At 42.0% G+C, this 18056-nt stretch overlaps 1 protein-coding gene across 2 annotated transcripts in view; it reads right to left on the reverse strand.

Moving 5' to 3' along the window:
• LOC115152238 (G1/S-specific cyclin-D2) overlaps nt 1-18056 on the reverse strand; it is a 218028-nt gene that overhangs the window by 22011 nt on the left and 177961 nt on the right. The window contains exons 1-2 of one of the 2 annotated variants that reach the window (XM_029696884.1): nt 2489-2994; nt 904-1119 (exon numbers count right to left, since the gene is read on the reverse strand). In XM_029696884.1, coding sequence (XP_029552744.1) covers nt 904-1119; nt 2489-2683 — 411 coding nt within the window. In that variant the 5' untranslated portion in view covers nt 2684-2994. Of the gene's footprint in view, nt 1-903; nt 1120-2488; nt 2995-18056 lie in introns of those variants that run through there. The other variant, XM_029696885.1, reaches the window with a different exon arrangement.

Genomic DNA, 18056 nt, shown 5'->3' on the forward strand with positions numbered 1-18056 from the left:
TTCACCTCCACCACTTGGGGGTGAACTATCTAACAACTGGTAGGTCTGGTCCACCATGACCCTATGACCTTGCCAAGGGCTCTAACTTTGGGGTACCAAGGACTGCAGAAAGAACCCTAACCAAGACAAGCAGGATGTGATCACACCAGGTCAAGTGAAACCTTGCTCTGAGCACCTAAAGCCAAGTCATCCAATGAACAAATCTCATGCCGAATTGTAATGTAAAAAGTATTGTATGCATGTAATAAACATCTTTATTCTACCACATTGGAAAAGGTGCTTTTTGAAGCAGGATCTACAAAAAACAGTGACAGTGTCCATTCTGTGAGGACATTAGGTCAAACCTTGAGTGAAGCAAACTTTGAGGTTAAAGACAAAACTGTGTTTGCCAGGACCATCAAAATGTGAGACTTCCTCTCTGTATACTACAGCCTCTGAAGATCACTCACTCGGATCCAAAACTTGGCTTCAATTCAACACTGACCTCGACCTACTGCAAATACTTGCCACTAGATGGCGATGGAGACCACTGTACAAAAACCTACTGTACAGTCCAATATTACAGCTCTTGGGGGACAAACACTCTGGGTCCTACAGCAATGGGGCCAAAAATGGTCAGATAAACAATTGATTTACATGGAATCTAGGTTTGCTGATAAATCTAGGATTGCTGATGATCTCCATGAATCTCCATGCATGTAAATAGGGTCAACATAGTTTTTTACAAGAAAATAAATATGAATAAATATTAAAAAAGATATATGTTGGTGGCTTTTGAGGTATGGCTCATAGCATAAGCATTGATTACATTAACAATTAGCTATGAGTTTCATAGAAATGTTGACAATGTCATAATAACAATCTGAAATGGAATAATTCTGTTGGCAGAAACCAACTGCTTACCAGCAACTCCTGTGGTCTGATGGAGTTATCTGTGTAGATGCAGAGTTTCTCTGCAGTTAATGGACGAGTTTCTTTCAGTTTGGATGCAAGGAACATGCAAACTGCTCCAAGAAGTTGCAGATTGCACTTTCTGGTTGGAACCACGGCTAAAAATCTGTCCAAGTAGTTCATTGCCAAGGGAAAAACTTCTTCCTCACACTTCTGTTCTTCACAAACCTAGAGAGAGAGGCGACTTGTGACAATGTGCTGCATTTGGCATCATCAAATTCCAGTTATTCCAATTCCAATTTCAATTCATGTGAAACATAAAAATCATAACGAAATTATGGAAATAATGTAATAGCCAGATATGCATATCCATTCTTTGAAACGCTTTGGGACCTGGCCAAGAATTGAGCCCAGCCCAGAGTTGTTTGTTGCGACATCATCAATACATTCTAAATTGATTATTTTCTATGTTTGAAAAAGGTCTCCGGCACAGGCTGTCAATGCACTCGCCTTCCTTCAGTAAGAAATGAATTCAAGTCACAATCACCCCAGCCAAAAAACACCCAAGCACCACAGTAGCCTATACGGAAACTCCTTTTTTTCCTTCGTCATATTTTCATAAAATATTTAAAAATATGAATAAATTGTCTACATCTATCGTTTTCACATCATAATGAACACCAATGTCTTTCACATCAGACCCGACAATTGATAAACATGCCATTTGAAGTTCAATGCGAAATAATTGTCAAATTTAAAACGAAGTAGCATGCGGTTGCTCTCGAGTGCGTCACCGCCAGGTCGAAATATTTTTTCCTAAATTAATATAAAATCTTTAATGAATCCTAGTCAAATAACTCTTACATGGAAATAAAGCTCAGACGGTCGGGTTTCTTTTCAGACCATTCCCAACTGATTATGTCAAACAAAGTGTAAAAAATCTAACTTAATTCCTGGGTGACGGACTTCAATGCGGAGACCAGAGGAACAGATAGGCCCGCGCCCCTTCCGCGATCCGATATTTAAAAAATAAATAGAAAATGTTTGCTAAATATTTCGGATTATTTTCAATTATGACTATGTAGTTTAGACACTGCTCTTTCACTTCGGACACGTTTCAACTGCTGTTATAACGTTTATGACACTGTAAAATCGTCAGAAAAACTGCAACAGTTCCAATAAAAACCAACATGGCGTTAGAAATAGGCTAGAATAGGGCAAGGATTAACTGCATACGTGTGCATGGAAATATTTTGGCAATCTAAAACATAACAAAATAATCCAGGGCACCTTTCCTAGATCAGACATATGCAAAGAACAACTTTATCTGGTGATATACACCACTGTAACCACATGTCTATGTATCTCTATCAAGATCGTCAGTGACTTGGTTCAAATATGCTACAGATAATAAAATCCTATAAATACGAGTAGTTGATTATATGCTATCAGGATTGTCTATTCGGCAATGTGATATGCAACCCTCTTTCTCACACCACGCAAAACCTGACAAAATTACAGTGAAAAGTCCGATTTTAGCGTTTTGAGATGTCGTAGGCACGGAAATAGCCTAGAGTTGAAGTGTTTCGGTACAAACCTCCAGCATCCAAGTCGCAACCATCCTCCTCATAAATGGCTGAATATCTTTCTGAACGCACTTGAAATAAGAACATTGTGGAAGAAAACGTTCTTCAATGGTCAACAGGCTTTGTAATACCCTGTCATCACACAGGAGATTCGGATCAGGACTAGCTCTTATGATGGTGTCCATTTCGAGGCAAAGCAGCTCCATGGTCGTTTCAGTTTTTAAAAAGTTGGGTTATTCTTGTGAAAATACTATAGCAATATTGCAAGATGCAAATAAACTGGAAAGAAACTATTTTGGAGGCATAAAGTGAGACTGCAGGGCTCCCAAGAGTTGTCCTGCCTCTCCTTGCGAACTTTTTCCTCTCCCCCACAGTTCACTTCTACTTTCTTCTGGCTGGATACGTTTGAAGCCTGCCTTTACTGACCATGACGCAAGCCGCAAATCTCATTATGTAGAGCAGTTGCCCAGACGCAACATGCTCTCATCAAACATTTGTTACTCTTTTCTCCAGGCTACACTTTTACTTTACAACTATATACTTTATGTTTATTTATTTTATCATGATAAAAATCTATTTGACCACAATCAAAACCCCACCCCCACCCATGCGTCAAATTTACAAATAGAGACAACTCACTTGGATAAAAGTCTATATTTATATGAATTGATTAATTATACAATTTTCATATATGCATAAATAAGTCCAGCAAGTGCTTGAGTTAAAACTCGTCAGGGGAACAGTTTCTCTACCTTCATAGGGGATGTAGCATAGAGGCTACGCATACAGGAATAGTAATAGTTCCAATTGTACAACTTTATAAACATGCATTAGGATAATTTTATTTCTCTTTTTCAGTTTATTAAAAGCAAAATTAAACCTTGTTGATTTGCTTTCTCTTTTATCTGATGAACTTAATGAACTTATACTCGCCCCCTCGCCGACATACACACGCCCGCGCAGACTCGCCGACATACACACGCCCGCCCGCGCGCACACGCACGCGCACGCACACACACACACACACACACACACACAGGTATACCATATACAGTATCTTTTATATAGCAGCAGAAGCAGTACGCATGTGGTTGAATGAGATAGCGTTCTAGGAAATGCATTGCACCATAGAAAAGTTGTTGCGACAAACTTATTTTATAGATAACACCACGATGACAGCCTATGCTCTGTACTGGACAACTGTATGTATTAATATATACATATAATACATATTTTTGAGGTTGTGATCATAACACTCATACGCAGAAAGAGATGCAAATAGGACCCATGTCAGAATGAATTATAGGCAACCATAATCTTGCCTTGATAGAGATCAGTTAAATAGGTCTATGTAATCTTGGAGGAGCACTAAGCAGATCTGATATAGTTTGTCAAAAAGGCTTAAGCTTGTCTCTAATAATAAACGACCACTAAATATGAGTCAACTAGACTATCCTGCATTGATTGTGTTTCAAATGCAGAGGGGGCAGTCTCCCGGTGCGATCAAAGTCGTTCAATTCCATTCGAGTGGGTCTCTCTATCGGTCTGAATGGTAACACTTTTGTTCTTCTACTTGTAAGAGAACTAGGAAATGATTCTTTAGAGCATTTTTTGTCTCGAGATTGTTTCCTCCCCTTGTCACAATTTGCATATAGCCAATAGGTATTCTGCGTGCGACCGAGGCTTGCCGATTGTTACTGGGCAGACTTTTATTGCATAGGCTACCTTCGGAGCACCAGGGCTGTCCAACTCCTGCAATAACCATTTATCAATTCACACGATTAGCGGATGTTATTGTACCCCTAGGATAGAGGGACATCGTAAAATGATATCCAACTATCAAGCAACAAAACATTGGAAAGCAACACATTCCATATGGATGAAACCTCCACGTCACACACGTTTTAAAGTTGGAACTAAAAAACAATTTGACTTGGAAAAGTATAAAGCAGTTCTATAAGCTACTACAATATTGATCAAAATTGCTATAACTTGTTTATTACGCAAAAATGAGAGAGAAATAGCATCGGCGGCAAGTAGGCAACTGTTTCTTAATTAGTTCCATGATAAAATGTTATGTCACAGCAAAGGAGACCTGCGCTTATGGGATAAAGAAATGGATAAAGGATTAAAAGCTAAACCAAACCACACACACGGAGAGGATAGGAGAGATATGTAGAGAGCAAGCTCCTGCAGAATATACACACCAGTAAAATGGGCGTCTGAAGGGGCAAGGTGAATACCATAGACCTTCCATGTTAGGGAGATGAATCGATGCTGCTTCAGACTTGTTCATGCTATGTGGGGATGGTTACAAGTTACAACCGGTTACAAAGTTGCATTAGTCTGGACCTTGTGTCATTTGAATGATCTTACAATACTTGCAGTTGCCACAAAAAGCTTGGGAACAGACATGATCAAGATCAGGACAAAGAGCAACGCACAACACGTAACTGTATTATTGGTTGTCATGCAACAAATCTTCAAAACACCCAACTGTTTCTTAATTGGTTCCATGATAACCTTTTATGTTGTCATGACCATCAACAACAAGAAAAACTAGCCTACATGAATGAGGCACTGGGTGATTCAAATCTGCCCTTTGGAATGTTTTGGACTACAAAAATGACAACGTTTGAGTAGGCATCAAAGACAATACGGGACGCTTTAGCCTACCAGCCAACACATCCAGCAAGTTGCTCGTTGTGTGGAAGCAGTGCATAGGGGGTTCCCCCCTGCTCCTCCAGTCCCTGACGCATCTCAACGAGTCACTCTGGTAAATTCATCTCCCCTCAGAGAAACCGAATAAGCAATCAAAATTCTACATCGTGCAAACCCATCCGCGCCACAATGACTGATCGTGAAGGTTCACATAGGATGCATAAAACTATGCAGAAGTAGAGTAAAATTGAGCCAACATGTCCACAATCATGTCCGATGGAAGTTTCCACCTCACCAGACCGGACAGATACGCCTTGATGGCAAAGTGCATTTGATTTGTTATAATGCCCCATAAAATGCACATTTCAACTTATTTCTCATATTTTCGTCTTTCATAACGGTGATTTATTAAAGGCGGTTCATGTTCTGAATGCCTGCATCTCATGACTTGCTCATGCACCTGTCACCGCCAACAGAAATGACTTTTTAATATCAATTACTTGGACGGTAGATGTCTAACAAAGGTACAAATAAAGACAGCAAAATGAGCCCATTTCCTATATTCCAACAAAGACAAAAGTTTTGCCGCAGCTTTATTGAGTTTGGTTGAAGCATGAAAGCACCATGCTGTATTTTCGCGGAGTAATGACGTCATCACAGGCGCTGAGCGTCAAACGCAGAATTGGGCGGAGGCGCATGTTATTTCCCGGATGCATGCAATTAACATGATATCCAAATGGGACACACACGCACACACAAGGCAATGCAACGTTTGTTTTGAACTTTATTCTGAGTTGAAAAGGTTTGAAAAGATATCTCACCTCATAGTGTGACTGCAATGGTTTGTCTCACTCAACGTTCACTCACTCAAAGGGGCATGATACAGCCCTACGTAAGGTTTTGAAATAATGGGAAGATAATGCTAGCATTTGGGCTAGGCTAGGCTGCATACCAAAAGCACAAGTAGGTTGCTGACCAAAACAAGAATTAAGATGCTTTTAAACTCTGTCAAACAAACACACAGGGGCATTTTTTATCAGGAAGGAACTTTATGAGTTTAAGGTTTCAATGCTCCACAAATGACATCTGTAGCCTAAACTATAGGTTGTGAGTCTCTGCTTCCTTTCAAACAAATTAGACTGAAAAAAGAGGATATTGAAATCAAAAGAAAAATAAACATTTTTACATTCACAATTCAGAAAATTAACAGATTTTAAGTGAAAACCATCTAGAATTTCTATACCATATGTTAGAATTTCAAATTCATAAAAAGCGGATAATTTTACAACAACAGTTTCTAACATATTTCTGACATTGTTTATTTTCCCTGTGAGCATGTTTACAGATCAATTATACAGCAATAAAACAATCATAATGTCTTGATTGGGCTTTTACATGGAACTATAATTGAAACTACTACAAAATAATTATCAAACAGGCTCAAAAAGATGTTCTAAAAAGAAGGCATTTCCACTATCTTAGTAAACTAGGCTGTGTGAAAGTTGGCTGATTTATAGAGAATGCCAATTATGGCATGTGATAGAAGCATGTTTTGAAAAACATGTGAAATGTGAGATACCTAGAGATCATTCAAACATACCTGCAGCTATGTGCAACACCAGCAAGCTGGAATTAGTGCAGTTCTGCAATGACAAATAACATCTTTCTAACCAGATAATTAACATGAATGAAAAACCAAAACACACATTTAGTTTTTCACTTTTAATTAAACAATCAAATAAATGGAACACGTGACTAGATTTGTCTCACATACCATATTAGAGAGCAAAAAGGCAGAAAGAGGCAAATCCACTATGTAGGTTCTTGGTTTGAATGCCTTTATATCATTTCAGACTGTAGGTACAAATAATATATATTATATTTGTCCTTTTATTATGCTTTATCTTTGAAACTATTTTTAAAAGACTGTGGAAATGTTATTGATTACCTTGTTAATAGTATTTAAAGAATCGGTTGATTGAATATAAAAAAATTAAACCATTTAATTATTTATAACATAATATATGAATAAAGTTCACTAATTCATTTCCTAAATTAAGATATATACTAATGTTATTTATAGAAAAAGCTTTTGTTCTCTTATCCCATACTTTTGGCCTGGTGTGAACATTTTTACTGTTTATGTTGTTGGAAAAACAGCACAAAAGTTTTGTGTTACATGTGACAACTGAAAAGCGGAGAAAATATTCCCCAAAAGTGGCCTAATAAATATAACATATTGTTGATGTAAAAAAGATGCCCATAAATCAACCATGACAGGGTCAGAAATGCTGAAAGACAAAAAAACATGTGCATTCACTGTTAATTCCAATTAATAGAAGGTCCAACCACTTTGCCCCACTCCATGTTTACATTTGTTCACCATTCAGTAACTGCCACACTGGCTGACTTGAAAAACAGTTAACAGCAAAATAATATACTAGTGAAACAAACACACCATTCACTCTTACTTATATTAGGTAATTCAAATAGTTAATTACGACGTTTTAACACTAAGAACTCCCCTGACATTGTCATCTCAAAAATATCATCTGTGCACTATAAACCGGAACCTTATCAGGCAAGTTATTTTGTTTATACTTACATAGTAATGCAAACTATTTCCTGCATTAACCTGAGCTTGAACATCTGTTGTAACTCCCAAGTCTCCTTAGCTTGTCGCATACAAGTAACAAAATATACTAAAGTACTACTACCACGTAGTAATAACCATGTAGTAACACTGCATGTTAGGTGGTCATGAGAGATCACTTGCTACAAAATATGCTATCGTTTATATTCACTACATGTTTCATTTCAAAACATCTTATGCATGCTTATCATTTTCTTATAACGCATTGGTCAAAGCTCCCAACGTGGCTCGTCCTCGGTTATTTTGTTGTGGTTGAACAACTGCAGATGTCTGAGTAAAGCAATAACAAAAGATCCATCCATACCATAATACCCGGCTGTATGCAATGCTCCAATGATCATTCATGTTATTGCTGATATCAACAAAGAAGTGCCAATACAACTGGGTGATAACAATGTCCTGTAGCTCGTCTAATCGTAGAATACAGACAAAAGTACAGTTGTTAGGCTACCTGGACAATAACAGACAGAATCAGAAAGCCAGGTAGCCATAACTCAGCTCGCATGACCACCCAACACTGCGCACTTCGCCCAAAAAATCCACACATTCTACTTTAAACCTCACACAGGAACACATCGATTCAATCAAACAGATTCATTTGACTTGATTCTATTTTCGACTGCATTTCTCAAAAGATGGAATGGCATAACGTCACAGCAAAGGAGACCTGCGTTTATATGTTAGAGCAACGGATAAAGGATGACAAGTTCTTCCAAACCACACAATGGAGAGAGAGAGGACAGGAGGGATATCTAGAGAGCCAGCTCCTGCAGAATATACACACCGGTCATAGGACTATTTAGTGGGAATAAGTACGTGCAATAATGGATTGATAAGCAAACGCTACAGACGACATTCTCAACCCCTTTCCAGACGTCTTCCAGAAACCAAGTTACTAAGTTCACGAGGGTTGTCCCTGGAAGCTCAAGCACCCGTGGGACGGTCTCAGAATCATGTTTTATTCTCACCATTCTATTACTGACGTTACACTGCAACTTTGGCACCAATGACCAGGGCTGTAGACTCCCTCAGACATTCTTTATGCAAAGATGTCCTCCGGAAAATGATTTCTTATCTCATTATGTCCAAAAACAAGGGCAAGAGCAAAAGAACAACGTTTATTTGTCATCTCTCCACGTCTTGGGGCAAGGTGAATAACCTCCCTGTTAAAGAGATACATCGATGCTGCAGACAGAGGTACAGGCTTCAGACCTTCTCATATGCTATGTGGGGGTGGTTACAGCCGGTTATAAAGTTGCTTTAGTCTGGACCTTGTAACACATGACTGATATTACAATATTAGCAGGTGCCCCAAAAAGTTTGGGAAAAGACACAATCAAGACACGAACAAAGAGAAAAAACAAACAGCGTGTCACCGTAGGCCTATTCTCGGTTGTCATACAACAAATCTTCAAAACAGCCTCGTTTCTTCCCTTCCGTTTTCAAAGCAAGAAAATCAGTCAAAGAAACAGCTCTTGAAAAGTTTAGAAAACACAAGTTAAAGCACTGTTAATAACTCAAAGCAACCTTTTTAAATTCAGCCAGAATCTATCAAAGGGGTAGCTGACAGCGCGTTGAGGGACGTAGGGGTGTCTACACAGAGAGAACATAGTTGGTGTTGATCTACCTGCATGGGACAGACAATAAGGATGTCTGTACAGCACCAGCCAGCCAAACCCTCCCTCCGACAACAGAGAAGAGCCGGTCTGCTATTCATTTACCTTTCTTTTACCCTCTCTCCTTCTCCCCTCCTCTCTCACATGCTTGACCCTACCTTTTGAACTCCACCAACAACCTTTCAATGACTCATCAAAACTGGGGAGAAGAGAAGAGAGGAAGATCTGGGGTACAGTTTGACAAGGACAGTAAATATTCCCTTGGCCGTCCAGAGGATACTTAGTATAGGTTTTCCTTGCTTTCTCACACTTGTAGAAGAACACAACAGCACATTTTTGAGTGGAGAGGCTCATCTGCTGCTTTGTCTTCACCCCCTGCTTCCCTAGGATTTTCCCATGTTCATATCGGTAGCCCTTGAGTTTGTCACTCATGCAACAGCTGCTTACTGATACTATACCAGAGCCCAAGCTTTTCCCTCCCTTCCTTTGCAACCCACACATAAGAACGAAGGCATTGTTGCCCCGAGGGGCCTTGAAACAGAATGCAAGGACTCTCTGAGGGCAGGTTGTGTCCCTCACGGTGTAATTCTGCACAAGGCGGCCCTCCTGATTCCTGGCAATTTGGAATGTTGGTCCAGAGGGAGTAAAAACATCCTGAAGACGTCCACCTGCATGTACAAACCAAATGTGCATCATCCCAAACATTTATTGTAATGCAGTACTGTCCAATGGGTAGTGTTCATTAGACATCAAATGGAAGAAAACAGACTCAAAAAGGGAGCGACTACCTGGACCTGTCCAATAAGAAACACACATTTTCCTTGTCTGTTACAAAACTTTTAAAACATTTTCTGTTGTGTGCCCTAATGAACTGATTGTCCTGATGGCTACTTCACAAGGAATACTTACCCTTTATTGTCTGAGTGAAAACTTTGTATGGCCTTCAAACTTCATACATTGATGTGTCCTCAATATGTTCTCTCAGACAGATGTCAGTTTGAGACAGACAGAACGAGAGATTGAGAGACAGATGGAATGACTGGCAGCCAATCCCCTGGGTGGTAATGCCATTTTGTGTCTCTAAAGACCAATACATATTTTGAACGACGTGAATTGAAGTCAATGATTCATAAATACGTCAACTGTAATCATGGTCATACAGCATACAGTAGGGAGAGATATTTGCATTCAAGTTGAGAGACACTGCAAATTGCCCAGAAAGAGAACTGTTGTCTCTGAGTGAGGCATTCATGCGAATCATGTTTAATGTATGATTCATGCACCCCTCCCTGTTGGGAACAAAGAAAAACGCTGCCTATTGACATTATATTTGTCAAACGGACAAAAAGCATTGCAAACATGAAAAGTTTAACTATGTGTTCTCCACAAGTTGAGAAGGTGGGAATAAGGTAGCAGTCCTGTCTCACAGAAACCTTTCTGACTGCAGCTGTGTTTAAGAGGCTCTCCTATTGACTTTGAAACAGATAGTCTTGGGGTTTCAAGGGTTGATGGGCTCATTGTCATCAACTCATTGTTGATTCCCAATGCAAACACCTGCACACACACACACACACACACACACACACACACACACACACACACACACACACACACACACACACACACACACACACACACACACACACACACACACACACACACACAGTGGGTAAGGGCATCATCTTCATGCAGTGTGTGTGGTTAGGTTAGGGCCCCGGAGGTCTCCAGCAGAAACAGATGGTACATGAGAGCAGGACCTGGGTATAGTAGAGAATAACTAGATTACTTAAACAATTATACCCCTCTCATTTTCCATCCATACCCATCAGGTGTTGACTCATCTGCTATATCTAATAATAACACGGAACATTCTGGGAAGATTACAAAAGAACCATAACACACGTGCTGCTGGTTGAATACAGACACTGGCACAGATGTAGACATAAATGATGACGCACACCCACGTTCACGCAAACGTTCACACACACACACACTTTAATACACATCAAAACTATTCATAAGAACAATAAGAACACGCCTTCTTATCTTCATTGCATCTGATAAAGACAAACGGCAGGCCCGTCTGCCTGGCCTCCCGCCCAAAACTCTGCAATGACAAATCCAACTCCCTTCATCATTATTACAGTACCACCCATGAATTCACTGCACCGTCCCACATTGGACAGGCTGCAATAATCTGATCCTTTTGGGAAACTGGAGTGTCAGAAGATCATTTATAGCCCATGTCTTTCAAGTCGTTCCTTTGCCCCGCTGGTGGCGTCAGCCCTGGGTGCTGCAGGGATGCTGTGCGTGTTTAATGGCAACATGTGTCACTCCTTATCTCGTTCTTCGAGTGGCACAAAGGTAAAGGGAAGCTTAACAGCCTGGGAAAATGTTGAACAGTGTGAAATTACCTTGATCCAAAGATTCCTGCCGCATACCAGCCCAATGAACCCATAACAGCACAGGCACTAACTCAGTCAGCGTGGCCCTGCAAGGAACAGCTGAGAGGAGGGGGGGAGATAATTAAATAATTAAAGTAAAGAGGTCCCTCCAGTAATATCCAGCAACAGCCAAAAGATCAGAATTCCATTATCTAGTGTACAACCCATAATATAAACCTACATCCCAAATTATAGACTTTCATCCCAAAATATACAGTGCATTCGGAGAGTATTCAGAACCCTTGACTTTTTTTCACATTTTGTTACGTTACAGCCTTATTCTAAAATTGATTAAATTCATTTTTCTTCCTCATCAATCAACACACAATACCACATAATGACAAAGCGAAAACAGGTTTTTAGAAATTTTAGCAGAAGTACCTTATTTACATAAGTATTCAGACCCTTTTCTTTGAGACTCGAAATTGAGCTCAGGTGCATCCTGTTTCCATTGATCATCCTTGAGATGTTTCTACAACTTGATTGGAGTCTACCTGTGGTAAATTAAATTGATTGGACATGATTTGGAAATACACACACCTGTCTATATAAGTTGACAGTGCATGTCAAAGCAAAACCAAGCCATGAGGTCGAAGGAATTGTCCGTAGAGCTCCAAGACAGGATTGTGTTGAGGCACAGATCTGGAGAAGGGTACCAAAACATTTCTGCAGCATTGAAGGTCCCCAAGAACACAGTGAACTCCATCATTCTTAAATGGAAGAAGTTTGGAACCACCAAGACTTCCTAGAGCTGGCCGTCCGGCCAAACTGAGCAATCATGGGAGAACCTTCCAGAAGGACAACCATCTCTGCAGAACTCCACCAATCAGGCCTTTATGGTAGAGAGGCCATCAGAAGCCACTCCTCAGTAAAAGGCATATGACAGTCGGCTTAGAGTTTGCCAAAAGACACCGAAAGGACTCTCATATACCATGAGAAAACAAGATTCTCTGGTCTGATGGAACCAAGACTGAACTCTTTGGCCTGAATGCAAAGCGTCACATCTGGAGGATACCTGACACCATCCCTATGGTGAAGCATGGTGGTGGCAGCATCATGCTGTAGGGATGTTTTGTAGTGGCAGGGACTGGGAGACTAGTCAGGATTGAGGGAAAGATGAACGGAGCAAAGTACAGAGAGATCCTTGATGAAAACCAGCTCCAGAGCGCTCAGGAACTCAGACTGGGGCAAAGGTTCACCTTCCAACAGGACAACAACCTTAAGCCCACAGGCAAGACAATGCAGGAGTGGCTTTGGAACAAGTCTCTGAATGTCCTTGAGTGGCCCAGCCAGAGCCCAGACTTGAACTCGATCGAACATCTCTGGAGAGACATGAAAATAGCTGTGTAGCAACGCTCCCCATCCAACCTGACAGAGCTTGAGAGGATCTGCAGAGAAGAATGGGAGAAACTCCCCAAATACACGTGTGCCAAGCTTGTAGCGTCATACCCAAGAAGACTCGATGCTGTAATCGCTGCCAAAGGTGCTTAGAACAAAGTACTGAGTAAAGGGTATTTTCTAAAAACCTGTTCATGCGTTGTCATTATGCGGTATTGTGATGTCATTATGCGGTATTGTGATGTCATTATGGGGTATTGTGTATAGATTGATGAGGGGGAAAAAACAACAGAATCCATTTTAGAATAAGACTGTAACGTAACAAAATGTGGAAAAAGTCAAGGGGACTGAATACTTTCTGAATGTAGCGTAGATCTACATCCCACAATGAAGTTGTATCTTACAGGTCACCATCCAATGATAAAGGGCTATTTATCTACTATCTACAAATAAAGTGGCAAGCGCCTCCACAAAGTGACTGAATTGATTGGTGAGTGGCGTCCATCCAGAAAATGTCCTGCCCACCGCCAGGCCCATGACTGTGTTTGGGTTTATTTCCAAGAGAGGACAGGTCGTTATGGCTGGAATTCTGTTGTGTGAACGATGAAGAGAGCATTCAGGGTGTGTACGACTGCTGCCGGTACCTCAGTCACAACAGAAAGGGGCTAACAACAACAATAGAGGAGCAGCGTGGAGAGTCAAACACCCCTCCCTGCTGAATGCATTTCCTCTCCGCCACGCACTGTCTTCTTAGCTTCCTAAGACGCCATTTTGATAAGAAAATCTTTAACCCTCACTTAAAACTGCTTCGTCTGTGCCTGTCTCAGTTTAGTTTCCCCACTTTAGAAACACAAAGTCTTCAATGATTCAATGTATGGTACGCTTTTATCTTATGTATGAGAATGTGGTTCTATTCAATATATTTTTTATTAATAAGACAATTCTCTCCACCAAAGGAAAACTGCAAATGAACAAATGCCTTGAAATTCAATGCCTCCCACAATGAATGTACCTCTACATTTCTTGCCGCACCCTATAAAAACATCAAACATTGATCACATTAAGTTTGTGTCTATGATTGCAGTTGCACCTGTTTCACCTCTTAACCTCAGCCAACATGACCTGCTTCTCAATGTCTTCATGAGGCACATGTGTTTTTACCGGTTTGAGGCAACTTCTAAAGATGTTTCATGAATTAGGGAGTCCTATTCTTCATACTCAACAAATTGTGAATGAAAAGCTTACACACACAGGCTGCTTCAATGTCCCATTATCACCCTGCGAGTTGGGCCTGAATGATTTTCGTGGCCCAGAGGGATTTGTTGTCTTTGGTCCCATGCCAAGTCTCAGTAGATATTTATCAAAGGATACCTACAAGTAACTGCCAAAACAAAGGAAACACCAACATATAGTGTCTTAATAGGGCGTTGGACCACCACGAGTCAGAACAGCTTCAATGCACCTTGGCATAGATTCTAGAAGTGTCTGGAACTCTATTGGAGGGATGCAAGACCGTTCATCCACAAGAAGATTCCGTCGTTTGGTGTTATGTTGGTGGTGGTGGAAAACGCTGTCTCAGGCGCCGCTCCAGAATCTCCCATAAGTGTTCAATTGGGTTGAGATCTGATGACAGACGTCCATGACATATGGTTTATATTGTTTTCATGCTCATCAAACCATTCAGTGACCTCTCGTGCCCTTTGGATGGGGGAATCCTATGGGGGCGTAGCCAAAATAATGGCCTGCCCAGCATTTCTATACATGACCCTAAGCATGATGGGATGTTATTTGCTTAATTAACTCAGGAACCACACCTGTGTGGAAGCACCTGCTATCAATATACTTTGTATCCCTCATTTACTCAAGTGTTTCCATTATTTTTGGTAGTTACCTGTACATTCACAGGGAAACATTTATTTTTTCCTGGGAAAATTCACTTTGCATTGCTTCATCAAGATACAATAGAACCGGGCCTCCCGAGTGGCGCAGCGGTCTAAGGCACTGCATCGCGGGTGCTAGCTGCCTTACTACAGATCTTGGTTCGATACCGGGCTGTGTTGCAGCCGGTCGCGACCGGGAAACCCATGAGGCGACGCACAATTGTCCCAGCATCGTCCGGGTTAGGGGAGGGTTTGATCGGCCGGGATGTCCTTGTCCCATCGCGCTCTTGCGACTATAGTGGCGGGCCGGGCGCATGCACGCTGACAAGGTCGCCAGGTCTACGGTGTTTTCTCCGACACATTGGTGCGGCTGGCTTCCGGGTTAAGCGTGCATTGTGTCAAGAAGCAGTGCGGCTTGGCGGGGTTGTGTTTATGGAGGACGCACGGCTCGCGAACTTCGCCTCTTCCGAGTCCGTACGGGAGTTGCAGCGATGGGACAAGATTGTAACTACCAATTGGATATGACAAAATTGGGGATAAAAATAAATAAAAATAAAGGTACAATAGAATTTTAAAACTCAACTCAAAGCCAATTCCACTACATTTGTTCATCGTTACCCTTTAATCAGGAACTGATTTAGACATGGGACACCAGGTGTGTGCAATTAATTATCAGCTAGAACAGAAAACCAGCAGGCCCCGGACCTCATATGGTGTTGAATACCCCTGCTATAGAACATGGAGGCAGTGTAGGTAGGGGTGGATGGGCTCTCCTCACATCTGCCATAGCTTCACCAGACAACTGTCTCAGCGTGACAAAAAGGCATTGAGCCCAGCTCCCAGGCTGGTTTTCACAAAGAGCCCAACAGAGCGTGTGCTATGGCATGTTGATAATGCTGAGCTCAAGCAGTCATGCAACAATTCCAGGGACAGAGTTCATCGCGGTGCAGTATCAGTATCTCACACAAGAACAGGCATCAGAACCACAGCCAATGTCGAAAAGGTTTTAAATGCAATACAATCTCTCAACTAAGAAGCTACAGTAATGAACATCAACAAAAACATTAATTTTACCTGGAGAACGGCGCTAAAGGAGAATTGTAGAGATGCCAGTTGACTGAATCAGATTTGTGAATGGGGACTGATATGATCTCCTGCATGGCACTGCTGGAAAACGACTCCGGTGTCATTGGATCTGTGGTAATTGAGTTGGAAACCTGTCAAGCACCATCTGGATGCTTAATCATTTCTTCCCTCACCTTGTAAAAAAAACCAGTAATGACATTTACCATAAATGGGCCAAATTGGTTTGATTGGCCCACTGTGATGACTCTATTCATGGCCAGGACGGAGATCAAAAGCATGGGTCTTGAGGGCTGAGGGACAGGGACAGGGACAGGGACAGGGACAGGGACAGGCGGAATGATAACTGGTTCTGGGCAGCGTCCCATAATAACACTGAGAATGAGGTGAGGAGGGTGAAACTGTAGGTGACTCTGACTCCACCTAGCTCCTCCTGCCTTGCTCCTCCGCCTGTCTACATGTACTGAAGAGGCCTCCTTTCATGATCCATTACCTCTGGAATTCCAGCAGTGGAACAAGGGAGCAAGGTCACCTTTCAATCACTGGGCCACTGTAATCCCGTTAGCGCAGACATCATTTCAATTACTGACAGGAGTGTGACCCTTGCCTTCCACAGGACTAATATAATACATGTGTTTCCTCAAAGACAGAGGGACACGTTGTTTTGGGGGACGGGGGACGGGGGGGGGACACAGAGGAGAGATCTACCAAGCTGTGTCATGCCGTGGCTATGAAAAGGGAGGCTGGCGCTCTGGCTGAATCAGCCTGTGAACCAAACAGCTGTTTTTAGCCTATATGAAGAGCCAGCAGTGCTAAGTGTAAACAGTTCCCAGGGCTTGAAAGTGAGAGAGAGGGAGAGAGAGAGAGGGAGAGGGCTTGGATGACTTACAGGCCCTCCTGGCTGCTTGTCTGTCTGTCGGGGCGGAGCTGCTGCTGAGGGGCCTCTGGAATCTTGCCCTCACACCGGCTCCAGGGTCAGCAGAGTGGGGAGAAAACACCAGCATCGCGCTCTCTCTCTGTTGTAAATCAATCTCGCTCCCCCTCTCTCCCTCTCTCTCCCTCCCTCTGGTAGGGTAATCCTCAGCTGTATGTCTACCTCTCGCTATTTCAATCTCTCTCTCTATAATTCTATCCATTTCTATTTGTTCTTAGCAGGCTAGGTTATATGCTTGGTTATAGGCCTGTCTGTCATTATTACGGGGCAATTTGTGTTCATGCTAGCGTCCCATTCATCATAGAGAAAGGCTTGGGCTGGGTCCCAGGGTCTTAAATGCCTGAGCCCTCACAGGTTCACCATGGTGGCATCCTGTTCTCTCACAGCAGGTCAGAGGTCAGAGCCCTAGACCTCCTGATTGATCACTAGCCCTCTTTTCCCTCTTCCCTCTCTGGCATCCCCTTTCCCGTCTCAAGCCTCCCCTTTTCAAGATTCTCTCTCTCCTCCATCTCTTCTCCCCCATCTCCTCTCTCTTCCCTCCCCTTTCCAAGATCCCCTCAACCATGGCCGGCCATGAGCTGCTAGGGGGCCCCAAACCTTTTTTTCGGAACTCAGTCGGGGTCTCTACTTATTGTTAAAGGGATACTTCGGGATTTTGGCAATGAGGCCCATTATCTACTTCCCCAGTGTCAGAAGGACTTGTGGATACCATTTGTATGTCTCCGTGTCCAGTATGAAACACTTCCTTTGGCCGCCTTTCCTTCCAGTTCTCTGCTGCCAATGACTGGAACGAATTGCAAAAATCACTGAAGCTGGAGTATTATATCTCCTTCTCTAACTTTAAGCATCAGCTGTCAGAGCAGCTTACCAATCACTGTACCTGTACACAGTCAATCTGTAAATAGCACACCCAACTACCTCATCCCCATATTGTTATTTATCCTCTTGCTCTTTTGCACCCCAGTATCTC

This window comes from Salmo trutta, chromosome 17 (genome assembly GCF_901001165.1).
Source record: "Salmo trutta chromosome 17, fSalTru1.1, whole genome shotgun sequence".
Taxonomy (NCBI): domain Eukaryota; kingdom Metazoa; phylum Chordata; class Actinopteri; order Salmoniformes; family Salmonidae; genus Salmo; species Salmo trutta.